Raw genomic sequence first — 26633 nt, 5'->3', positions numbered from 1 at the left:
TAAAATTTCTGCAGGGTAGAGCAAATAGACAAGAAGGGGGCTGTAGCTTCTGTTTTGCACGCCTCGTTATATGGGAGCTTAATTATTGTCAAGGCCATGTATATTTAATGCATGATCAGCTATATTTTCAGCTTGATAGTACTGGTAGAGTGTGACAGTTCTGAGATAATTAGTTTGGAATGCTTCTGTAAAGTGACCTGCATTGCCTGTCAATGTACTAGGCATGTGCTTGTTTTGAAATATATGCAAATACGGTGAAGCAATTCAATATGTATTTGTTTTTGTAGGCTATGATTTCAGTTCAGAATGTTAGTTCAAGTGGCAGAATGTTGGGATCGCATATTAAATCATTCGCCTCTGTTCTGAGCCTTAAACAAGCATGATTTAATGAATGTTTAGTCATTATGGAGGAGGAAAAGTCTGTGCTGTAAATGCTAATTGTTTATGGCGGTCATGAATAAAATGTCTGGGAAGTCAGTGGATGTAACCATTTTACAGACTTGTATCGTGTTCCTCCTGTTCATTTAGCTGTTGGATTTGCATCTCATTTGGAAGTTTGTAATGGATTTGTAATTTTGTCCAAATAATAGCCAGTAGGTAAACTTTCCAGTGGTCTTGCTTGGTTTGTAACCTGGGTAACAAAACACTATTTTAACCTTCGGAGATGTAATGAAACTGGTTAAGCTGGTACCTTACAGAAGACAGAAACAAGATTCACGGTGATCTTGACACAGAACCGGCCTTACCATTAAGCAGAGTGAAGTGGCTGCCTCAGGTGGCAGATGCTGGGAGGTGGCAGCAAGGTGTTAGAGGACAGACTGTGGGCCATGCTGCCTGTGCTGTGCCCCCTAAGCTAGCCTGATGCCTTCAGGAACAGTGGAGGATGCTGTCCCGTTGTCAGTGCTGAAGAAACAGTCCAGTTGGCTTTTGTACATGGAATGGGAGAGAGCACCATCTTGTTGGTTGCCTCAGGCAGCAAAATGGTTTGAGCCAACCTTAGAATCATAGAATAATAGGGTTGGAAGGGGCCTACAAGACCATGGAGTCCAACCCCCTGCTCAGTGCAGGAATCCAAGTCAGAGCATCCCCGACAGATGGCTGTTCAGCCTTGTCTTGAGTGCCTCCAGTGTGGGAGAGCCCACCACCTCCCTAGGTCATTGGTTCCATTGTCGTATTGCTCCAACAGTCAGGAAGTTTTTCCTGATGTGCAGCTGGAATCTGGCTTCCTGTAACTTGAGCCCATTATTCCGTGTCCTGCATTCTGGGATGATTGAGAAGAGATCCTGGCCTTCCTCTCTGTGACAACCTTTCAAGTACTTGAAGAGCGCTATCCTATCTCCCCCTAGTCTTCTCTTCTCAAGGCTAAACATGCCAAGTTCTTTCAGTCTCTCCTCATAGGGCTTTGTTTCCAGTCCCCTGATCATCTTCTTTGCCCTCCTCTGAACCCTCTCCAGCTTGTCTGCATCCTTAAAGTGCAGTGCCCAGAACTGGACACAGTACTCCAAATGAAGCCTAACCAGTGCTGAGTAGAGTAGTACTGAGTAGTACTTCCCGGGATTTGGAAGCTATGCCCGGGATTTGGATAGCTATGGCTGTCCATCTGTCCAAGGCCTTGTCTTGACAGGATGGGGAATGGGGCCAAAAGTAATTTCAAATGAATTTCAACACAGATAAATGTAAAATTCTTCATTTAGGTAGGAAAAATCAGATGTACAATGTAGGATGGGTGGGTGACATTGGCTTGTCAGCAGTACATATGCTAAGCAGGGTCAGCCCTGGTTAGTACTTGGATGGGAGACCGCCTGGGAATCAGGCTTCCTGCACTGAGCAGGGGTTGGACTCAATGGTCTTTACACCCCTTCCAACCCTATGATTCTATGAGATCCTATATGCACAGGATCTAGAGCAGGGGTGGGCAGCATGGCCTTCCAGTTGTTGGGCTGCAACACCCATCAGCCCTCACCATTGGCTATGCTGGCTAGGGCTGATGAGGGTTGCAGTCCAACAATATATGGAGGGCCCCACATGTAGGGATTTTAGTAGACCACAGCTAAATATGAGTCAGTGGTGTGATGTGGTGACTAAAAAAGATACTGCAGTTTTAGGCTGCATCTGTAGAAATATAGTTTCTAGATCACAAGAAGTAACTGTACCACTGCTTTGGTCAGACCTCACCTGGAGTACTGTTTCCAGTTGTGGGCCCTTCAGTTTAAGAAGGATATTGACAAACTGGAACATATGTAGAGGAGGGAAACGAAAGGGCCTGGAGATAAAATCCTGTGAGGAAAGGTTGAAGGAATTGGGCATGTTTAGCCTGGAGAAGAGACAATTAAGGACAATATGGTAGCCATCTTCAAATATCTGAAGGGCAGATACATAGATTAAGGAGCAAATCTGTTTTCTGTTGCTCAAGAGATTAGGACTTAAACCATTACATTCAGATTATAAGAAAGGGGATTTCAGCTAAACATTTGGAAGACACTGTTGACCACATGAGCAGTTCAGCAGAAGAACAGACTGCCTTGCAAGGTGGTGGACTTTCCTTTGTTAGCGGTCTAAGCAGAGGCCATCTATCATGGATGCTGTAACAGCGGATTGCCTGCATTAGTAGGGGATTGGACTAGATGCGCTTTGAAGTCCCTTCCAACTCTTATGATTCTATTCTCACATTCTGTAACGTACAGTGCAACTGCTAACAGTGTAGTTGGAACAGGCAGTGCTATTAGTGATCCTTGATGATCCATCCTAAATAGCAGTCAAGTTAAATTCTAGTTCTTGTCTTATTGGATTCTCTAGATGGATAGCTACCCTTGACAAGACATAAAAGAACCAGAACCTTAAACCTTTCCTTAAAATGCTTGGTTTTTGCGTGTGTGGTGTTTTTTTTAGCCTTGGACACCAAAGTATCTTAGTTACAGGGGGAAAAGAACCTTGGGCCTGGGGCAAATCAGGCCTCTTCCTATTAATCCTCTTGACTACACTTCCATGTTCCCTGAATCTTTCCCTCTGATATACTTGCTTTGTGTATGTGTGAACATTTAACATTGCAACTTTGGAGAGCCACTGCTAGTAAGAATACGTCATACTGAGCTGGATGGACAATTCTTGCATCTTCCAGAAGTTTTCAGTTGCACAAGCTTTACAGTTCATCTTTGCTGAAAGCCAGGAAGTTTTCTATGGCTGTCCATCTGTCCAAGAGCTTGTACGGTAGGATAATAATCAGAACACAATACAAAATGCTCTAAATCACAAACAATACTGTAATGATGAAGAAACCTGTTACAGTTTGCAAATAATACATGATTTGGTGATTCACTTTACCTATAATGCTTACCAAGTGTTCCTAACAATGTCTGTAGTTATTTGCTTTAGTATATTAACACTACTCATTTTGTATTCTTTAAAAATCCCACCATCTCTTATTCATACTTTAAAAAAGCTACTAATGAGTATATAACTACAAGATTAGAGTGCATATGTGCAGATAACTTACATAAACATATATGTTATCTGTTTATCATTCTCAAGGCATAGGTTTTAATTCACAATATTGTATCAACAAGGATAATAAAAATATCAAAAGTCTTTCTAACAACAAGTGTTAGGAAGCTACTTTGTAATTTAATATCTTGGGTAAGGTACCATTATTGTGGTGTTGATAATATGTAAATTTTTAAAAGTCCATTAATTTTTTAAAGTCCATTACAAAGCCAATGATTAATCAGCTAAACATTTTAAACTGCCTGACAGCCATGCTCAATGCCATTAAATTGTTCTCATGCTAGTCAGTGGATTTTCCTGAAAGTCAAAATAATATGAAAATACATCCCATTCCTTAGAAAGATGTCCAGAGTGATTATTGACTGGCTGTGCAGAAGCAAGTAAAATGTTCCAAGCAGACATTATGGTGCATACTTTCTTCTCCCTTCTACAAGATAATAGGATGGTAGTGAATTAAGAACAACTTGTCCTTGCCAAACTATCTGCCTTCCACAACGTTTTCTTTTTCTGCAGTATGAGTAGCCGTTTATAAGATGGAGAAGGCTGGGCTTCAAATCTAATGTAACTATGAACTTTGCACTCTGCTACTTAACGCAATCATCTGTAACCATCTTCATGGTATCTTCCTTTATATTTTTAAATTTATTTTAGAACATTTATATATTGCTTCCCAACTTAAAATCCCAAAGTGGTTCACAACATATTACAAGACAATACCTCATTAAAAGCATAAGAGCATTTAGATAAGTTAAGGAAAACAGCATTTAGATAAGGTTGGGAAAAGCCAGGATGCTTCTCTGTTAATACTTCGATGGGGAAATCGGGCGTTACAAAAATTAAGACAACATAGCTGCCCATATCACTTTCTGCCTTTTGTGCAAATGTATCATGACTTCTTTGCAGTGGGCATGTCTGAGTCTCTCTTCCGGATCTTTGCTTTGTTGAGCAAGCACACACAGGCAAAGTAGCATTCTTTCATTCTCGGATGCTTGGCTTGCCAACCTGAGCAGCGTTGTGATCTGATCCCTTTGTGTAGCTTAATACTTTAAGATATTAAAGACCAAATAAAGATTGGATCCATTGTCTGTTGCTGCATTTATAAAATAGCAAGGTGCTACTGAAGCATGTATTACAACGCATCTCTCCTGTATGTGTTTTTTGGCAGGTCAAGGTCAGAACGTTTTGTGAATAGATACTTTTCTATTAAAAAAAATATCCAGAGGGGCTTACAAGGATAATCAATAATAGTATATAATTAAATAGCTGACAAGCAGCAGTAAAACAGAAGCTAAAATGAATAAAATTATGTTAAGATATTAAAGCCTGAGTAGATCAATACATTCAATGTAAGCAGCAATAAAAAAAAACAACCCAGCTACTTAAAACACCTTGCGGAATAAAAAAGTCAACTTGTCATTGGAATGATGAAAGCGTTTCCTCTGCTCTTTGGAGGGTATTCCAGGAGGGTATTCCTCCAGTGAGGCGCCACCACTGAAAAGGTCCTCTTTATTGCTCGCCATATAGCTGGCCTCTCCTGGTGTAGGTATCCAGAGAAGGGTTTCCTAAATTTTACATGGCAGACGGCAGTCTTTGAAGTGCTGCAATCCCATGCCATATAGGATGTTAAAAGTCAAAAACAGCAACTTGAATCTAGCCCAGAAATGGAGTGGAAGGCAGTGGAGAACTTGTAAAACGGCTGTATTATATTCAAAGTGCCATACTCTAGACAACAATCTAGCTGCTGTATTCTGAAAGAATTGAGGTTTCTGAGCAGTCTTTCAGGGGTAGCTCCACGTACAATGCATTGCAGTAATCCAACCTGGGTGTTAAAGAGTGTGTGTAAGTGAAGCAGTACTGTTCAAAGTAACAGCAATGTCAAACAAGCATTGTTTTTTCAACTTCATGCCTAGTAAAGAAGGTTTATTAGTAGTGTTCTTAGAGTGGATTTGGACATGACATGGACAAAACCATGATGAAATCCATAGTTTTTGTATACATAGTGGCTTCCATACAGATGCATATGCAAGAAATTATTTCTTGTGACTTTCAACATACGGATGGTATGCCACTAAAAAGCATTTTAGACATGCTCTGGTTTGCTCATACTCCTAACTGCTTTCCTGCCAAGTTCATATCTTGCCTCATTAAATTAGGCTGTCAGATCTCTTGCATAACACTTTCTCTTGAATCAGTCAGGAGGGATATCTAGTAATTATCTTATCAATATTATACTCTTTACCAATAGTACACTCTTGAAATAGCTGCTTGCAAGTTCTGGAAGCTGTATAAAACTTATTTGAGGGCTAATGGTCCATTCAGAGCTGTTCTATCATTTGCTTCAGTAGCTTAATCAATACTCAGTCTTGGTACTGCATTACTAGCCAACACAGAAGTAAAGAGAAGTTAGTCTGGATTGAGTGAAAGTGTGTGGGAGAGGGGGAAGGGGGGAAACACGCAACTGTGCATGCTTGAGATACTAAATCAGTACACTGAATTCTGCCCACTTTGCTATTTCATGATTTTCTGTTGATTTCCTTGAAACAGTTATAAATATATATTAAAATATCTCTTAGTAAGCTTTTCCAGAGAGATACAATCCCTTAACATATTTTATTTATTTATTTATTTGCAATATTTGTATACTGCTCCACATCCGAAGATTTCAGAATGGTGGACAGCAGATAGCATAAAAGAATAAAAGCCATGTGAAAATAATTACTATTTTTAAAAAGAAACAAAGTTGTGATAAACCAAGTTCTGATAAAACTGCGGCTAGTCACTCAAGGAAGGCTTCCTGAAATAACAGTGTTTTCAGGAGGCGCAAGAAGCAACACAACATTGGCGCCTGCCTGACCTCCAAAGGCAGGGAGTTCCATAAGAAGGGAGGGTCACCACACTGAAGGCTCTTCTCCTGGTGGACTCCAATTGGGCCATAGGTCCATGTGAAACGACCAGGAGCATGCGCTCTGATGACCTACCTCAGTGCCTGGTTGGTAAAGGTAAGGGAGGTTGGTAAAGGTAGGAGTTCTTGACTTTCGTCCCAGGAGTATGGTCCAAGCATCCTTTTTGGGCTTGAACAAATGTGGGCCCCCTCCCACTAACATGTTGTTGTTGTTGTTCAGTCGTTCAGTCGTGTCCGACTCTTCGTGACCACATGGACCATAGCATGCCAGGCCTTCCTGTCCTGTGCTCTCTCCCGGAACGTGCTCAAGTCCATATTCATTGCATCAGTGATGCTATCTAGCAATCTCATCCTCTGCCGTCCCCTTCTCTTTCTGCCTTCAGTCTTTCCCAGCATCAGGGTCTTTTCCAGACAATTTTCTCTTCGTATTAGGTGGCCAAAATATTTGAGCTTCAGCTTCAGCATCTGTCCTTCCAATGAGCAGTCAGGGTTGATTTCCTTTAGGATTGACCGATTTGACCTCCTTGCAGTCCAGGGGGCTCGCAAAAGTCTTCTCCAGCACCACAGTTTGAGAGCATCAATTCTTCAGTGCTCAGCCTTCCTTATAGTCCAGCTCTCACAGCCATACGTTACTACTGGGAAAACCATAGCTTTGATTATGCAGACCTTTGTCGGCAAGGTGATGTCTCTGCTTCTGACTATGCTGTCTAGGTTTGCCATAGCTTTCCTCCCAAGGAGCAAGCGTCTTTTAATTTCATGGCTACAGTCACCGACTGCGGTGATCTTGGAGCCCAAGAAAGTAAAATCTGTCACTGCTTCCATTTCTTCCCCTTCTATATGCCAGGAAGTGATGGGGCCAGATGCCATGATCTTCATTTTTTTTTAATGTTGAGTTTCAAACCAGCTTTTGCACTCTCCTCTTTCACCCTCAACAAGAGGCTCTTTAAATCCTCTTCGCTTTCTGCGATTAGGGTGGTATCATCTGCGTATCTGAGGTTGTTGATAATTCTCCCAGCAGTCTTAATTCCGACCTGTGATTCATCCAACCCGACGTTTCTCATGATGTACTCTGCATATAAGTTAAATAAGCAGGGCGACAATATGCAGCCTTGTCATACTCCTTTCCCAATTTTGAACCACTCGGTTGTTCCATGTCTGGTTCTTACTGTTGCTTCTTGACCCTCGTACAGGTTTCTCAGGAGACAGGGAAGGTGGTCTGGTACCCCCATCTCTTTCAGAATTTGCCACAGTTTGTTGTGATCCACACAATCAAAGGCTTTAGCGTAGTCAGTGAAGCAGAAATAAACATTTTTCTGGAATTCTCTTGCTTTCTCCATGATCCAGCGGAAATTGGTGATTTGATCTCTAGTTCCTCTGCCTCTTCTAAACCCAGCTTGTACTTCCGGTAGTTCTCGGTTCGCATACTGCTGAAGCCTAGCTTGTAGGATTTTGAGCATCACCTTGCTGGCATGTGAAATGAGCACAATTGTACGGTAGTTTGAACACTCTTTGGCGTTGCCCTTCTTTGGAATTGGAATGTAAACTGACCTTTTCCAGTCTTGTGGCCACTGTTGAGTGTTCCAAATGTGTTGGCATATTGAGTGCAGCACTTTAACAGCATCATCTTTTAGGATCTTAAATAGCTCAGCTGGAATACTGTCATCTCCGCTAGTTTTGTTGTTAGTAATGCTTCCTAAGGCCCACTTGACTTCACTCTTGAGGATGTCCGGCTCAAGTTCAGTGACCGCACTATCATGGCTATCAGGGACATTCAGATCTTTCCTGTGTAGTTCTTGTGCATTCTTTCTACCTCTTCTTAATCTCATTTGCTTCCGTTAGGTCCCTGCCTTCTTTGTCCTTTATCATGCCCATCTTTGCACAGAACGTTCCCTTGAGATCTCCGATTTTCTTGAAGAGATCTCTAGTCTTTCCCATTCTGTTGTTTTCCTCCATTTCTTTGCATTGTTCATTTAGGAAGGCCTTCTTGTCTCTCCTTGCTATTCTCAGGACATCTGCATTCAGTTGGATATCTTCCCCTTTCTCCCTTGCTTTTCGCTTCCCTTCTTTCGTGAGCTACTTGTAAAGCCTCCTCAGACAGCCACTTGGCTTTCTTGCATTTCTTTTTCTTTGGGATGGATTGAGTTGCTGCCTCCTGAACAATGTTACGGACCTCCGTCCATAGTTCCTCAGGCACTCTGTCTATCAGGTCTAATCCCTGAAATCTATTCCTCACCTCCACTGTATATTCATAAGGGATATGATTTAGGTCATACCTGAATGGTTTAGTGGTTTTCCCTACGTTCTTCAATTTAAGGCAAGATTTTGCAAGAAGCAGCTCATGATCTGAGCCACAGTCTGCTCCAGGTCATGTTTTTACTGACTGTATAGAGCTTCTCCATCTTTGGCTGGAAAGCACATAATCAATCTGATTTCGATATTGACCATCTGGTGATGTCCATGTGTAGAGTCGCCTCTTGTGCTGTTGGAAAAGAGTGTTTGCTATGATCAGCATGTTCTCTTGGCAAAACTCTATTAGCTTTTGTCCTGCTTCATTTTGTACAGCAAGGCCATGCTTGCCTGTTATCCCGGTGATGTCTTGACTTCCTACTTTAGCATTCCAATCCCCTATGATGAAGAGGCCATCTTTTTTTGGTGTTAGTTCTAGAAGGTGTTGTAGGTCTTCATAGAACTGATCAACCTCAGCTTCTTCGGCCTCAGTGGTTGGGGCATAGACTTGAATTACTGTGATGTTGAATGGTTTGCCTTGGATTCGTACTGAGATCATTCTGTCGCTTTTAAGATTGTACCCCAGTACTGCTTTTCCCACCCTTTTGTTGACTATGAGTGCTACTTCATTTCTTCGAAGGGATTCTTGCCCACAATAGTAGATATGATGGTCACCTGAATTAAATTTGCCCATGCTTGTCCATTTTAATTCGCTGATTCCCAAGATGTCGATGTTCAATCTTGCCATCTCATGTTTGACCACCTCCAGCTTACCTTGATTCATTGATCTTACATTCCAGGTTCCTAAACAATATTGTTTTTACAGCATCGGATTTTCTTTTCACCACCAGACACATCCACAGCTGAGTGTCCTTTTGGCTTTGGCCCAGCCGCTTCAGTCTTTCTGGCGCTACTTGGAAATTCCCTCTGCTCTTCCCCAGTAGTATATTGGACAGCCTTCCGACCTGAGGGGCTCATCTTCTGGCGTCATCTCTTTTAGCCTTGTGATACATTCCATGGGTTTTTCTTGGCAAGAATACTGGAGTGGGTTGCCATTTCCTTCTCCAGTGGACCACATTTTGTCCGAACTCTCTGCCATGACCTGTCTGTCTTGGGTGGCCCTGCATGGCATAGCTTATGGCTTCACTGAGTTACGCAAGCCCCTTCGCCACAACAAGGCAGTGATCCATGAAGGGGCCCACTAACATACCATAACCCTGTTCCCTACATATAATCCCGTAAGTCATGAAAGAAAATTTCTATTTAAATTATAAAATTGCATTTTCTACATTTCTGAAATTACATCATGTGCTCCGCTAGGGCTTTTCTACTATAACACATCCTCTTTTTGCTATTTTTGTTTTGTACCTAACATTCAGTCTGAAGGAAAGTCCTACAAAGTTTGCTGACTATTTGTAACTCTGTAGTTGACAGCAGTGCTGGCTCCCACTGTCCCTGGGATCAATGTACCTGGATATGATAGTGCATTGTCCCTCCGTCCTGACTTTGCATAAGGAACCCAGGGGTTGGTAGTTCCTCAGAAATCATAGGCATGCACGTGTACCTTTGTCTGACAAACAACATCTTGGCTTAACACACTCTGTTTTAGAGAAGGACCTGGGCCAGTAACTCACTGTTCAGAATATTGCTGCTTCTGCTCAAACTGCTTGTGATGTATAGATACAAGGAAATAAGGTTCTGTAAATATACTCAAGCATGATGTACAATTTAGCCTCATTTCGTCCGACATGGTAATGGGAATGCATTGGGACTCAGGGCCCTGGTAAAATGTAACCTCCTCGCACCAGTCTTGCTTGGGGCTTGCCAAGGAGTTTTATGATGTGAACCATAGGTATTGATCTAGAATGCAGTGTGGAATTTTAAGTGACCTGTGAATGACCTAGAATAGTAAAAAAGGCTATGGCGGATGACATGCCCTGGAATTTTTTGTCTCTTTAGATTGGTGGACCAATCCATTCCCGGGTGTTTCTGTCATATAAATAGTACCACTTAGAACTGTGTTTGAGGTGGAGAAAGGTTTTCTTGGTAGAAATCTTGTCACAAAGTAGAGAGTACTTATCAATGGGATCTTCTCAAACTGGGGAGAGGTAACGAGCGGGGTACCGCAGGGCTCCGTTCTGGGCCCAGTGCTCTTCAACATTTTTATGAATGACTTGGAGGAGGAGGTGCAGGGAATGCTGATCACATTTGCAGATGACACAAATTTGGGCGGGATAGCTAATACTTTAGAAGACAGAAACAAAATTCAAAGTGATCTTGATAGACTGGAGCATTGGGCAGAAAACAACAGAATGACATTGAATAGGGATAGATGCCAAGTTCTGCACCTAGGAAAAAGAAACCAATTGCACAGTTACAAGATGGGGGATACTTGGCTCAACAACACTACAAGTGAGAAGGATCTTGGAACTGTAGATCACAAGCTGAATATGAGCCAACAATGTGATGTGGCTGCAAAAAAGGCCAATGCTATTTTGGGCTGCATTAGCTTCCAAATCCCGTGAAGTACTAGTTCCCCTCTACTCAGCACTGGTTAGGCCTCATCTGGAGTACTGTGTCCAGTTCTGGGCACTGCACTTTAAGAAGGATGCAGACAAGCTGGAGAGGGTTCAGAGGAGGGCAACGAAGATGATCAGGGGACTGGAAGCAAAGCCCTATGAAGAGAGACTGAAAAAAATGGGCATATTTAGCCTTGAGAAGAGAAGACGGGGGGGGGGGGAGATATGATAGCACTCTTCAAGTACTTGAAAGGCTGTCACAGAGAGGAAGGCCAGGATCTCTTTTTGATCATCCCAGAGGGCAGAACACGGAAGAATGGGCTCAAGTTACAGGGAGCCAAATTCCAGCTGAATATCAGGAAAACCTTCCTGATCGTTAGAGCAATACAACAATGGAACCAATTCCCTAGGGAGGTAGTGGGCTCTCCCACACTGGAGGCATTCAAGATGAGGCTGGATAGCCATCTGTCAGGGATGCTTTGACTTAGATTCCTGCATTGAGCAGGGGGTTGGACTCGACAGTCTTATAGGCCCCTTCCAATCTTACTACTATTCTATGATTCTGTGAACTATTGCATGCAAATTCTCATTTTCTTCGTTTTAAAAATCTGGATGTAAAATGGCTGATAAAGATTGTATACTGAATACTGTTTCTTCCTCTCCCTCCCTTTAAAGAAAATCCTTTCTTTTCCATATTTATTTCTGCTGAGGTCATACTGTATTTGTTTTTCAGATGAGACCCTTTTTGCTCTTCATGTTGCATCTGAACCTCTGATGCACTCTTCTGCAGGCAAGTTATTTCAGCTAGCCTTTTGCATTAGAGTATGCCCCACATCCTTCACGTTATTCCCATCCCACTAATAGTTCTAGATGTATTTACTAAAAGTTGGCATGGATCCAAGAATACTAAGTCTTCTAAATTTAGAAAACATCATTTTAAAAAAGTCCACTCAAAATTCAGACTTGGGCAGTGTCCGTTTTAAACTTAAACTACAGCTGTCTGTGAATTCTTGGACCCTTCTTTCTAGGAAATCTTGTAGCTACTATTAACAGCTTAACTGTTTACAATGTAGTTGCTTTTGTTGACATAGTTGGCTTTAATTCATTATAATTAATGAATTATTAGTGTTGATGCATTTGACTGTAATTGCAATTACTTTGTCTTTCCTCCTGTTTAGGTATGTTAATGGTGTACCAGTACAGATATAATACTGCTCACCTCTTAACCATAGTTAAGAGACTGGGCTGCAGGTTTGCATGCTTCCTCCGTCTCCACGTGCTATGCATTTCCCTTTAACCAGGGTTTACTGTTACATGTGCACTGGCTCTAACTATGGTTAAAGCTAAACAGTCTTTCTGTTGTATGTATCAAGAATTTGAAGTTGGTTTGCAAACACTGGTTAAGAGGGAGCCTATTTAGTATTAAACATGGTTAGTGCATAATGGTAAAGGCTGGGGAGGGAGAGGAAGCATGCTTACCCCTGGCCTTCTCTTAACTGTGGTGAAGAGATCATCAGCATTATGTTTTCACTGGGCCCCCCCTTTTTTTTTTTTTAAGAGAGGGGGGGTAAGAAAATGAGAATCACCACTCAGGTTTGTTTTGTAAAACCTCTGCTCTTGGCACTGGTTTGAGATCTTCTGTAACCTTATTCGGTTACGCAACATTTGCTGCTTCATTAATATTTACTCTCTTTTGCTAACTTAATATTGCATGCTCTTCCATACTAACAGTAAGAGTTGAACTAGCTACTGTTTTGGAACCTGTCATTAAAACATGCCTTAACTTTCAGACTACTTGCACTCTCGCTAACTTTCCTTTCTGTCCACGGCCACAGACAAAGGTATGGACTTGCAAGAACAGCTGGGTCGTGCATGCTCAGACAGCCAAGAAGATTTTGCTGCTGTCCTGCTTGATGCTACTGCTTCTCTTCCCTCCCTCTCTCCTCTCTCAGCCAATCCTTTTAAAGAGTATGCAGCCCTTGATGCAGTTTCAGGAGAACTATCTGCAAAAGGCAGTTATGATCAAATTGAAAGTGAAGCTTTTAAAACAACTACCAAAAATGCACAAAATCCATTCCTAGCAGATGATGCTGGTGAGGTTCCAGAACTAAAGCACTCAGAAGTGGTGCCCCCATTCAATCGAGCAGAACCATTCTTTTTATCTCAGACCAAGGAGCCAATGGACACTAAAGGAAGTTCTGATATAGAAACGTTCTCCACGTACCAGCAGGACTCATCCCCAGAGTCACCTGTTGAATTATTTGCAAAGCATGATAAAGATGCATCTCTTGACAGGAAGCGTGTCGAAGATCATGTTGAAAAAGTAGCTTTCATAGATGACCATTCTGCAAAGGATGAATATGTGGATTTCAAGCCTTTTGAACCATCATGGGCTAGTAATGAAAGCAGCAGTTTGAAAGATGTTCCTAGAAATGAAGTGGCTGGCAAATTAGAAAGTGGCATAGATAAATATGATGTGGAGAAGGATAAGACTCTGGAGATACAAAAAGACTTTGAAAAAGAGAATGGAAGCAGCAATGAAGACATTTCTTTCCCCAGCACTCCAGATGCCTCAAAAGAATCTTCACAAGCTTATATTACTTGTGCCAAGTTTGAATCGGCTGTGACAGTTGAGGGCAGCACAGCCAAGTCTCTCCCTTTAGTAGAAGAACAGACTTCTGAAAATAAAACGGATGAGAAAAAGATAGCAGAAATGAAGGCCCATTTTGGCACAGAACCGAGCAGTGCCCACATTGAGTCGGCAAGTGGCCAGGGCCAGAAAGCGGATTCTGATAAAGCAGAGGATCTGCTGAAGAAGCCTGCTGATGCTGTGGCTAATATGCCTGAAGGCCTTACTCCAGATCTAGTGCAAGAAGCATACGAGAGTGAACTTCATGATGCAATTAGCCCCAAACTTGCTTACGAAACAAAGATTGACTTGGTTCAGACATCTGAGTCATCACAAGAGCCTTTGCATGCTGCAGTACAGCTCTGTCCCTCCTTTGAAGCAGGGTCAGAACCAGCTCCATCCCCGGTCTTGCCAGATATTGTCATGGAAGCACCACTGAATGCAAGCACTGTTGGAGTGGGTGGTCCTGCTGTTCAGCTTGAAACCTCCCCACTGGAAACTTTTACTGCTGCTGGTGACTATGAGAATGACTATGAGAATGTAGTGCAGAAGTCTGAGAAGCCTCCATCCTATCAGGAGGCAATGAATGTACCAGCAGCCCAGGCACAAGAAACCAAGTTGGAAGCTGCTGAAAAGGAATCTGACTATAAGAACGATTCACCTCTAGAAGACTTGGAGACTTCTTATATATCCATTGCATGTGACTTAGTTAAAGAAACAAAGGTCTCTAATGAATCTGCTTCAACAGGCTTCACAGATTACCCCAAGACAGAATGTGTTTCGCAACCTGTGCCTGAACGTACTGAGCATCTTGAGAAAACATCACTACCATCTGGAAAAAATGACTCATTTAGTAGTCATCCAGAACTTGATCTTGCTCAGAAAAAGAAAGAAGCTATGAAAGAGAAACCACTTGAAACTGCCGCCAAGATTGTACCAAAGGGAGGTCAAGAGGAGAAACGTGAGGAGGTGCCACCTTCCCTTAGCAAGCCCTACTTGGAATCTTTCCAGCCTCAACTGGAACCTTCCAAAAATGCACCCACTGCTTGGTGTCTGGAAGCAGAGGCCACAGACCTGGCTAAGAAGGAGAAGATTCCCCAGCTACACATGGAAGATCTTGACACTTATGCAGGTGATTTCCCAGTTTCTAAGGAACCCAAAGTGGGAGACAAAATTGTGCTATCAGAAGAATCCTCTCCAGAGACTGATGATTTCCCCACAGTTCCTTATCAAGCTGCTAAGTTGGTGATGGGAGCTACAGAAAAAGTCGCATTAAAGGAGAATGAAAGTAGAGAGCCTTGCGACATGGGCAAAAGTGAGGTGAGGCAGTCTCCTTACCAAGAGGTAGCCCAGGACCTGTCTTTGAAGAATGCACACGTCAAAACTGAAGAACGAGATCTTGCCTTGGAAAAGCCTTCTGAGAAACTGGACAGAGAAGTGCCTCGAGCAACTCAGGAGCCTCTGCCCCCAGCTGATGTTACTCCTTTGCCTGCAGAGAAAAAGGTAGTCAGTGTAGAAAAGGAAGCTGAGAGAGGAGTTGCTTCTGTTAAAGAAAAGGAGAAAACACCCCCTATGTTTTCATCAAAGCTGAGTAAACCTTCAGGTAATCTGCTTTCACTTTCTTTGCATTTCACTAATCAGTGTATTTCTTCAGCATGCCATGGCTTATGTGTCTCTAAAAATGTGTGTCTCATAGTCTAGTTGTACATCTCTGGTGGCTTCTGCGTAGAAAGTGGCTACTTAAATTCCTCTTTGCCTGCCATTCAAACCCTTTTTCTGATTTAAATAACTGCTTGAGATGAAATTTTACCCTGAGCATAGAAGGATACGATGCTGCTTGCTTCAAACCAGTTATCTCTGGGTCTTTGTATAGAAGATATGGAAACCAGCTAGGCTTGCTCATTGAGGCCAATGCAGTGCATAGAGATGCCAATGCCTTTTGTTATGCTTGCTGATGGAACTTTTAAACTGTGGCCACAATCCAGTACTGTGGCCACAATCCAATGCAGAGTTAAGCATGCTTAAGCCAATTGATTTCTGCAATTCTGGTGGATAGCTCACTGGCAATGCCTTCTTGGGATGTAAAATACAAGTTCCATAGTAGGAAAAAGACTGAAAATGGCCAGTATCATATGGTCCTTGTATAAATCCATCTTGTGGTTGTATTTGGAATACTGTGCACCATTCTGGTTACCCTGTTTCAAAAAAAGGGTGTCTCAAAGGGCAAACAAAATGATCAAAGAGGTTAAGCACCCTCCCTGTGAGGCTGAAGTGTTGTTTTTTTTGAAGTGTTTTTTTTTTTTTAGTTTAGGAAAAAAGATGGTTAAAACAATGGTAGAGGGTTATAAATGGTGTGGCGAGAGTGAACAGCTTTTTTCCTCTCCCTATCCATTAGATTCGAGAATTTAGAATGCGTAACTACAAATGTAAAGAATCTGACAATTCATGGAGCATAAGTCTTTTCCCTTGGCTGTTATGGTATGCTAAATGGATTCCTCCAGTTCAGAGGCAGTATACTTCTGACTGCAAGTTGCTGAGGAACAAACTATGGGGAAAAAAATTTGTTGCCTTCAGCATTGCTTGTGTCCTTCCCAGAAACGTCTCGTTGGCCACACCTGAAATGGAATTCTGCACTAGACGGACAATGTGGCCTGCTCCAGCAAGGTAGTTCTTAGTCTTAACTAACTCTGTTGCATTGTGGTCTAAACCTTCCCCGACCTGGTACCCTCCAGATGTGTTGGACCACAACTCCCATAATCCCCCTGCCAGCTAAGAGTTGGTGCTAAGGAAGATTGAAAAAGCAACTGTGACCAGAAAATTTTCCAGAAAGTGTGTTGAAAGGACTAAATGAACACTTGGGGAACTTCTGCACGGTCTATATCTTGCAGTAGAAATTTCTGGAAGAATCTTGTCTGGGCAGAATCCCTCCCTTGCTGGTCCTGTTGGGCAGGGTCTTCTACCTCTAATTCTTGCTGCATCGAATTGTTTGTCACATTCCAGCTGTGTGTGACTTTCCACTGCAGAACTCTGTGGCCCTTGTTGGAAGATTCCTGTGAATTATGCATAAGCCTCTGACTCAGCGGAAAACTGCTTTTGGCACAGAACAGTCATTCTTTAGCCTTGAAGTGGGATACCTCTGAATTGCCCACTGCAAGGTTATGCTTCGGTTTGTGTGAAGGTGATTCATGGGGCCTACGAACAGCATTAACTTGTATCCTGAGCAAATGTGTGGCCCTGAAGAGCTTTGCAATACATTAGACAAAATTCTTAGAATTTTCTTTCTAGAGGCATTTGCATTTTAGCCTCTCCCCATGGAGCTCCTGCCTGTCTTTGTTGTAGCAGTGCTAATAATTTTTGTATCTTGTGTGTGTAGATTTTTGATTTTGCCATAATTCTCCTAAATAGATTTATAACCAGTTAGACCAACCTTTTTTTAAAATTTAACAGCATCAGCCAAGGGCAAGCACAGAGAAGCATAAATGTTAAGTAAATGGAATGGTGTGTTAAAATTAACCCAGGGATTAGCCAAACACATCAGTTAAACTGCATCCACGGGCAGAAAGTACAACAGCTGTATTTGGCAGTCTAGGTCTCTGTTTTCTTGTGGTTAATGCTTGGATATTATATTGTAGAAAAGTGGTACATAAACCATTTTTTAAAAAGAAATGATGCAAAAAAGAAAAAAAAAAGCCACTGCACTAATGTTTTGGGTACTTGTCACAGAAGTAATATCCCATTTTCTTGAGGAAGATACAGACCAGTGGGTGAAAGGGTGAGCTGTATTAGAACCCAGATCCAAACCAAACATTCTGCCTCTTCCAAATATGTTTAAAGTGCATTCCTAATCTAGTTTTTAAAAATGGAAAACACTTCTTTCTCCACTCCTGGTAATTAAATGTAGTACAAACAATAGGATTAAAAATGGGAAGATGTGGCATTGATGCTGCCAGCAATACAATGGCAGGGATGAAAGTGGAGCTAAACAATGGTTTTGTTTTTCTTGGCTGTCTTGACTAATGTTGAAGGTTCTTTCTTGTGGTAGTACTTTAAACTGCAGGTCTTAGTTATGCTGATGATCCTGCAAAATAGAAAAATAACTTTCTCTTGGACATTGCAAGAGTGACATATGTGTCTTGGCATTGAGAGCGCTACCTGTCTTTATAATACATGGACAATTTGAGCAGGAAACATTGTAACCAAAGGGCATGATCCAGAGATAGCTAGGCAAGCACAAGTAACATTGAGATAAATGGAACTGGAGTGTATACTTGTTTCAATGGAGTTTAAGTCCACTCAACTTTCCCTGGATTGCATCAGCTAGGAGTAAAACAGCACTAATGAAGAAAATATTGTCCACTCAGGACATGAAAGAAATGTAAACAAATAGCAATGAAATGTAAGGATACAGGCCTGCCCAGGTGTTAAGATCTTTGGAGGAGGCTCTGTTCTTGGTACCACGTTTGATGGGGACGCAAGAGAGGGCCTTCTTGATGGCTGTGGAACTCCTTGCTGAGGTTGGCTCCCTCTCTGCTGTCCTTCCTCTGGCAGGCAAAGATGTTTTTATTCAGCCAGGCCTTTGGCAGATGAGCTGGTCTGTTGGATTGGGTGCTGTTTTTATTAATTTGTTGTGTATTTAATGGATTTCTTTTATGATCATTTTAACTAAGTTTTCATTTTCAATTTTGCTTCCTATGATTGCTAGCTGACTTGAGCACCATTTCCTTGGTGGAAAGGCGAGATATCAACCAACCAATCAATGAAACAACCATAGTTCAGTGGTAGAATGCATTCTTTGCTTGCAGAAAGTCCCAGGTTCAATCCCTGGCATCTCTGGCTTAAAAAACCTGCTGGCTGATGATGTGCCCGAGACCCTGGAGAGCCATTGCCAGTTAGAGCAGATAGTACTGGGCCAGATGGACAAATTGTTTGACCTGGTATAAGGCAGCTTCCTCTGTTCCTAACTGATCAAGTTGGCCGTACCATTCCAATGGGAAAAGTAGGAGTTTTTGAAACCATCACAGCCATGCAAGGTATTTGAAACACAAAAGCTGATCTCTCCTCCACCAGCTCTTACCCTTAAAGCAGGCAAAGCAACACAGAGGCAGGCAGGGTTATCCTTGCAAACACCCTGAAAAATGCTGCTAAGAGGAGCTAGCTGCACTTTTAAAATGCATTAAATGTTTAATTCTTGTTATGGAAGCAAGAACATAAGGGAATGTTTGTTTATTCGGTCAGTCGCTTCCGACTCTTCGTGACTTCATGGACCAGCCCACGCCAGAGCTTCCTGTCGGCTGTCGCCACCCCCAGCTCCCCCAAGGTCAAGTCCGTCACCTCCAGAATGTCATCCATCCATCTTGCCCTTGGTCAGCTGTATTTCCTGGAGTATGGACTGGTTTGATCTTCTTGCAGTCCAAGGCACTCTCAGAATTTTCCTCCAGCACCACAGTTCAAAAGCATCTATCTTCCTTCGCTCAGCCTTCCTTATGGTCCAGCTCTCGCAGCCATAGGTTACTATGGGGAATACCATTGCTTGAACTATGCGGACTTTTGTTGTCAGTGTGATGTCTCTGCTGTTAACTATTTTACCAAGATTTGTCATTGCTGTCCTCCCAAGAAGTAAACGTCTTCTGATTTCCTGGCTGCAGTCAGCGTCTGCAGTAATCTTTGCGCCTAGAAAGACTGTCACTGCCTCCACATTCTCTCCCTCTATTTGCCAGTTATCAATCAAGCTGGTTGCCATAATCTTGGTTTTTTTGAGGTTTAACTGCAACCCAGCTTTTGCACTTTCTTCTTTCACCTTCGTCATGAGGTTCCTCAGCTCCTCCTCACTTTCAGCCATCAAAGTGGTATCATCTGCATATCGGAGATCATTAATGTTTCTTCCAGCGATTTTAACTCCAGCCTTGGCTTCATCAAGCCCAGCACGTCGCATGATGTGTTCTGCGTACAGGTTGAATAGGTAGGGTGAGAGTATACAACCCTGCTGTACTCCTTTCCCAATCTTAAACCAGCCCGTTATTCCGTGGTCTGTTCTTACCATTGCTACGTGGTCGTTATACAGATTCCTCAGGAGGTAGACAAGATGACTTGGTATCCCCATACCACCAAGAACATGCCACAGTTTGTTATGATCCACACAGTCAAAGGGTTTAGAATAGTCAATAAAACAGAAATAGATGTTTTTCTGAAACTACCTGGTTTTCTCCATTATCCAGCGGATATTGGCAATTTGGTCTCTAGTTCCTCTGCCTTTTCTAAACCCAGCTTGTACATCTGGCAGTTCTCGTTCCATGAATTGCTGGAGTCTACCTTGCAAGATCTTGAGCATGACCTTACTGGCATGTGAAATAAGTGCCACTGTTCGATAGTTTGAACATTCTTTGGTGCTTCCCTTTTTTGGTATGGGGATATAAGTTGATCTTTTCCAATCTGTTGGCCATTCTTGTGTTTTCCAAATTTGCTGGCATATGGTATGCATCACCTTGACAGCATCATCTTGCAAGATCTTAAACAGTTCAGCTGGGATACTGTCATCTCCTGCTGCCTTGTTATTAGAAATGCTTCTTAAGGCCCATTCAACCTCACTCTTCAGGATGTCTGGCTCTAGCTCACTGACCACCTGTCAAATCTATCCCCGTTATTATTATCCTTCCTATACAGATCTTCCGTATAGTCTTGCCAGCTTTTCTTGATCTCTTCTGCTTCTGTTAGGTCCTTGCCATCTTTGTTTTTGATCATACCCATTTTTGCCTGGAATTTACCTCCAATGTTTCTAATTTTCTGGAAGAGGTCTCTTGTCCTTCCTATTCTATTATCTTCTTCCGCTTCCTTGCATTGCTTGTTTAAAAATAATTCCTGATCTCTTCTGGCTAACCTCTGAAATTTTGCATTTAATTGGACATATCTCCCTCTATCACTGTTGCCTTTTGCTTTCCTTCTTTCTTGGGCTGCTTCCAGTGTCTCAGGAGACAGCCATCTTGCCTTCTTGGTTTTCTTTTCTTTTTCTTTTTTTTAATATTACCATAAGGGAATATGGTATTGGAATTGCCTTGCATTGGCAACATTCAGACATAATGCTAAACCATCTTTTTTATGTAACCTTGGTTTACATGCCTGTGGCATAGCTGCAAGGAGGAGTTGGAAGCTTCCGTTTTAGATTAACCACAGCTTGCCATGTTGTCCAAACACTGGCAAACTGTGGTTAATGTTGGTAAGTGAAAACAAGCCAGCTTCATATACTATGGTTTGAACTTGGTTTGTTTCCACTAACCATGGTTAATATTAACCATAGTTTACCCATGTTTGGAAAACATGGCAAGCTGTGGTTAATCTAAAATGGAAGCAAAAACTTCTGATCTCCTTGCAGCTGCGCTGGAAATGGGAGTGCGTCAGTATGAAGCTTAGCTCACAGGGTAAAACAAACATTTTATATGTGTCAGAAAAATATTAATATTTTTTATATATTTAATAACTGAATAGTGTGTGTTTTAAACTATTATAGTAGATATATTTGCCAATTGCCATTTGTTATGAGAGTTGTTAAACAGATTAATGAGGTTTAACCGTTATCTGCTTGTTTGTACTGTATCACTTGGAGACACCACTGAAGTGGATCTAAATCCCTGCCTTGCTATTGGTGAACCCAGTTATTGAATCAAGCCTGCTCCTATCTGCATAGCCCTATCCTGGTTCTGTTGGTAATATTAGAGGGACAGAATGTGGTAACAGGCTACTTCACCATTCTCTTTCTCTCTTGATTTTACAATACATTTTATTGAACATACACTATACAGTACAAACAAGCAGATAACGGTTAAACCTCATTAAACTATTTAACAGCTCTCATAACAAATGGCAACGGGCAAATATATCTACTATAATAATCTAAGAACACACACTACTCAGTTATTAAACATATAGAAAATATTAATATTTTTCTGACACATATAAAATGTTTGTTTTACCCTGTGAGGTAAGTTCTGATTTTATTGATTGTTTTTTAAAGTCACTTTTTGACTAATGTCTCCAAAGCCCCACATGTTAAAAACATAAGTAATAACTATAACGAAATAAACACCAGGCAGTTGATGAAAACTGCAGCCAATAATAGGATAGATCAAGCTGTTCAATTAGCCTTGGTAAAAAGAAGAATCTTAACAGCTCCTAAAAACTAATAGTATATGCACCATATGGATCTAGATGTAGACCCTTGGGTACCAAAGCTGAGGCTGATTTACTTGGCTAACTCCATCCGATGAATGGGGTCTAATCAAGGTCCCTTTGGACCATAGTGACTTTGCACAGCACTGGAACAAAGTTGGGATCTTGTATTTGCAAATTATGACCCACAATACTGTATAGAAGGCCTGTGTTTCATAAAGTCATAGCTAGGACAGTTAGCTGACTTGAATATCTTTCCAACCATTAACAGTCTGGCTTTTTACCACTGAACCAACTCATCTAATAAATTGACATATTGCAACACTGGCTCAAATGTAGGGATGTGTGGAACCACCCTGAGAGATTTTGCTAATCCGATTTGAAAATCTTTTGGTTTCTCTTCAAAATTTGTAGATTTCAGTGCTTCCCAAATTTGGTTTGAATTTTGCTTTAGGAAAAATCTGATGATCATGGTGCCCTTTTGGAAATCATGAATGAAGGTGATATTTTCCCTAATATTTACACTAATAGCTATTTAATCTGTGTATTTCTCAGTATTGTGAAGTGCTCTAACTTGCTTGGTTTTTAGTTTTAACTGGAGGTTTTGGAGAACAAAAGTCAATAGTACAAACCTCTCTCCTCCAGTCTTTTGGTGTTTAACCATGATCTTAACAACAGACTCAATTTATGCGTTTTTGTTTATTTTCGCATTTATATTCCACCTTTTTTCCTCTTGCAAGGAACGCATGGTGGCTCACATCAGCCCCCTCTTCTCCATTTTATTTTCACAACAACCCTGTGAGGTAGTTTAGGCTGAGAGTCAGTAACTGGTCCAGGGTCACCCAGTGAGCTTCGTGGCTGAATGGGGACTAGAACCTTGATCTTCTGGGTCCCAGCCCAACACTCTAACCACTACACCATGGTGCTGAAACCATTTTAGCAAGGCTCCTGAAGGGCTGGGATCCAGATTGGTAACTAAAGCTTTAAGACTATAAGAGCCAGTAGTGTATAGTTATTAGAGTATTGGACAAGAGAGATGTGGCTTCAAACACCACACACAGCTATGAAGCTCACTGTGTGATTTTGGATGTTTCACGCTCTTGGACTATCTACCTGACAGGGTTATTATGATGATAAAAAAGGAGGAGAACCATCTACATCACCCATAGCTCTTTGGAAGAAGTATGGGATAAAAAACATTAGCCAGATGTCCCAAGAAGCCCAGAAACACAGCATGCATACCCCTTTCCAGTTTATCCCTAGCAACTGGTCCTCAGGGAAATACTGCCTTCTGGATGGACAGCACTTTGGGGAACCTGTGGCCCTCCAGATGTTGTAAGACTTCAACTTCCATCAGCCCCAGCCAGCATGGGTAGTGGTTGGGGATGATGGGAGTTGTAGTACAACACTTCTGGAGGGCGCTAGTTGGGGAAGGGTGATGTAGCTGATAGACCTATTATGGTTTATCTTGTGTAAATATGTCTTAATTTCTCTCCCTTCTGCCCAGCCCCCACTGCGAGCTAACCATCCTAGAGGCCATCAACCTAGCTTGAGGTAGTGCATTTTCATAAGTTAATTAATAATCCAGCTGATTAATTGATTAAAACTTGCAGCCAAATGCTTTATCCAGCCTTGGTATTTAGCTTTCCTACAGTGCATAATTGGCTTTCTGACCTTTTCAAAAAGAAAAAGAAAAGAGATTGCTTGTCTTTAGAGTAATTTCTGGTTGAAAGCAGCAGTCAGCTGTGTTTTTCCTCCCTGCAACAAAAATGTCAGCCAGTCACATTCATTTCAGTCCCAATGTATAATTTAGACCCTGCTTAATTAATATTTAAAGAAGTGTCAAGTAGGTTCTTGGAAGAAAAGCATTAATAAATGCATTAGGAGCGTTGCTTTCATAAAGGTGGCTCATATTTGTCCAATAGAAACTCCAATTGTGTGATCAAAATAAATTATGCTTATTTTTGCCTGAGTTCCATTACTTTGCGTGGTTATTAGGAGTTGGATATTTGAGTTTTGCAGAAATGTGTTTCTGGAGCGTGGAAAATCAGCAGGGGATCACTCTCCTAGTTGGAGAAGAGTTATAAGCAAAAGGTAATGGGGAACATGACTGGAGAGTACGAGGAGAGAGGGAGCTCTGTAAGGGTATAGAACAGGGCTCCCCAACCTTTTTGGGTTGGTGGGCACATTTGGAGTTTTGAGAGATAATGATGGGTGTGCTTACAAAATGGCTGACATGGGGATGGGTTGGCCAGTTACAAAACACCCATTTCCTAGAAGGCAAACTGATGAGGTTAAAAGTAAACTAACTCACCCAAGAACTATTACCAGTGGAGGCTGGTGGCTCTGATGTCAGTGGGGCAGTGAATCCGCTCCAGGTTTCAGTCAGAACTCTAAAGGAGTTATCCAAGGTGCACTTTGGATAGCTCCTTTAGAGTTCTGACTGAAACCCGGAGCGGATTCACCATCCCATTGACATCGGAGCCATCAGCCGCCACTGGCAAGTACAAAGCAGAGGTGGGGGCTGAACTTCAAAACACAGTATCACTCTTTTGAAGCCACAGTTTTCTGTGCAAACTGATGAGGCTCTGAGACAAGTATCATGGCCAGGATGGCTACTTGCGCATCGCCAAAAAGAGAACACCGATTTGCGTTAAATTTGCATATTCTAATTTATATTTATAAATACAAATTTATAAATAATTGCTATCTCATAATAGTGGAGAAGACTGTGACCAGGTAACCTCTGTGGCTGTTCAGTCCTGCTGTTCGGGTGCTAGCTGTTGATGAGCAACTTTTAAGGCCTTGTTCCCTTTCCTTTTTTTAATCTTTAAACTGGACTTGAATTGGGCAGCCTTTCAAACAAAGGATGCCTTCAAATAGAGGACTGTCAGGCTGGTGCTTCACTTGGCAGCATGTCAGCCTCCCAGTGTATATATAATTTAAAAAAATATTTGATATTAGGAGGGGCATAGAGCCTGCCAGCCACCAACAGAGATATCTGTGAGCACAATGTTGGAGGCCCCAGGGATAGAAGCTCAGCCTCTAAAACACTGAAGGCTTTTGCAGAGGCTGCTTACATACTTTTACTTGTATTTCCACAACTGCAGGGACTTGCAAGACTTTGGAATCCCAGCATGGCATCTGATTCTGTGGCAGAAATATCCCATATGGAATTCCATGCATGTGGATCTGCAGAAAACAAGCAGCTATCTTTTTAATATCACTTAAAGCGGTGGGATTATGCCTCAGACTGTTGTAGTGCTTTGCAAACTAGGCAGCAATAGCCACGAACTCTGGTCTGCAAGCACTTGAGAATTTGGGTGCCAGGAATTAAAAAGGGTCTCAGTTTTAGCTAATGTTGTTTGCCCCTGAAATATTCCTTAGTGGCTATAGGGCCTGAAGAATTAAAAGACTAACTTAGTTGTGATGTCTTCAGTGGACTGCATTACCCTAGTCAGTTTACAGCTTTGCAACGTTCTTTATGTATTAATTAAACCCTTCAACAAAGCAAATTTAACAACCTATAACCCTCTTTTATTTGAAATGATTCTGACATTGCCCCCCTAGTAGAATTGTGGCCATATAACTATCATTTTAATACCTTATGATGTATGTCTTTAGTGCTAATCTTGTACCAAAATTCAGGCATAGGCATAACAAAAATATTTTCATATTTAGGTGGAATGAATGCTCAGTCACTGTTGCTTCCTTGATTTACCTATAGTGGTCGTCTGCAACCATTTGTCCTTCATCTTTCTATGCTTAAATTGAAAAGGCCCAGTCTTTTTTCTTGCATGCAGCTCTAAGTTCAGTGTAGGTGACTATGGTAATTGCAGGATGTTCCTAGAAAGCAACTGGGACTGGGTGGGAAGATTTTAGTGGGTAAATTTGGGAATGAGAGAACTGTGTCCATCTTTTGGCCTTCTGAAACCCGTATAGGATGATGGGAAGCAGCCCATGCCAGAGATATCTGAGTCAGGCATAGTCATTCTTCCAGTGCAATTCACCAGGCAAATGACCATGCTTACTCAGATGCATACTCAGCAAGAGGATTTGCCACCCACATCCTCTCCTATGGGTAACTGTTGCTATTTCCCCCTCCACACATTGACCTAATAAATCTGTAGTTTTTAACAAGGAAGAGGTAGTTTTGTCCTGTCCCTAGTTTGTCTGTAACAATTCTGTTACAATAACTGTGGCCTGTGCATTGTATTTTCCTCTGGTAGTACTCAAGAGTTCAAGATACTGAGTTGCTATCCTGTCTAGCTTTTACTGTAAATAAGCAGTCCCAAGGCAATACCTGTGGCTAGTGTGGCCTTTTTGTTGGTGGCCCCACAACTGTGGAAATTCCCTCCCACCAGAAATCTGCCTGTTAACCTCACATTCCCTTTTTTGAGGGCAGTGAAAGCATTCTTTTTATTTTTATATCTCTTCTTTCATAGAACTGAAAAATGGACTACACTGGGCCAGTTCGCACATAATGGCAAATTGTGGGTTAATTAACCCATGAATTGCCATGCATGAGCGGGAGTGTACAAGTCTTCTACCTCCTATGAACCTGGCATGCTGGGTTGTTTAGGGGCTAAACGCAGAGGTTAACCTGTGATTTGTTGTTGTTGGGCTAATTGCTGGGTTATGCTTTGGGTTCACCTGTTGCGCTCACAACCTGTGATCAGCCAGTCATAGGTTGTTG

General features: G+C 41.9%; 1 protein-coding gene across 1 annotated transcript in view; it reads left to right on the top strand.

Annotated features, from left to right (window-relative positions):
- The window catches only part of RTN4 (reticulon 4), a 77819-nt gene that overhangs the window by 11429 nt on the left and 39757 nt on the right, over positions 1-26633 (top strand). Inside the window, exons 2-3 of the mRNA XM_084829255.1 lie at positions 11882-11938; positions 12984-15380. Coding sequence (XP_084685381.1) covers positions 11882-11938; positions 12984-15380 — 2454 coding nt within the window. The remainder of the gene's footprint in view (positions 1-11881; positions 11939-12983; positions 15381-26633) is intronic.

The sequence above is a fragment of the Heloderma suspectum genome, chromosome 1 (genome assembly GCF_057233095.1).
Source record: "Heloderma suspectum isolate Gila_16-S chromosome 1, 16-S_ref, whole genome shotgun sequence".
Classification (NCBI taxonomy): domain Eukaryota; kingdom Metazoa; phylum Chordata; class Lepidosauria; order Squamata; family Helodermatidae; genus Heloderma; species Heloderma suspectum.
The sequence above is the reverse complement of the archived record's forward strand: the minus strand, read 5'-3'. Positions and strand labels throughout refer to the sequence as shown.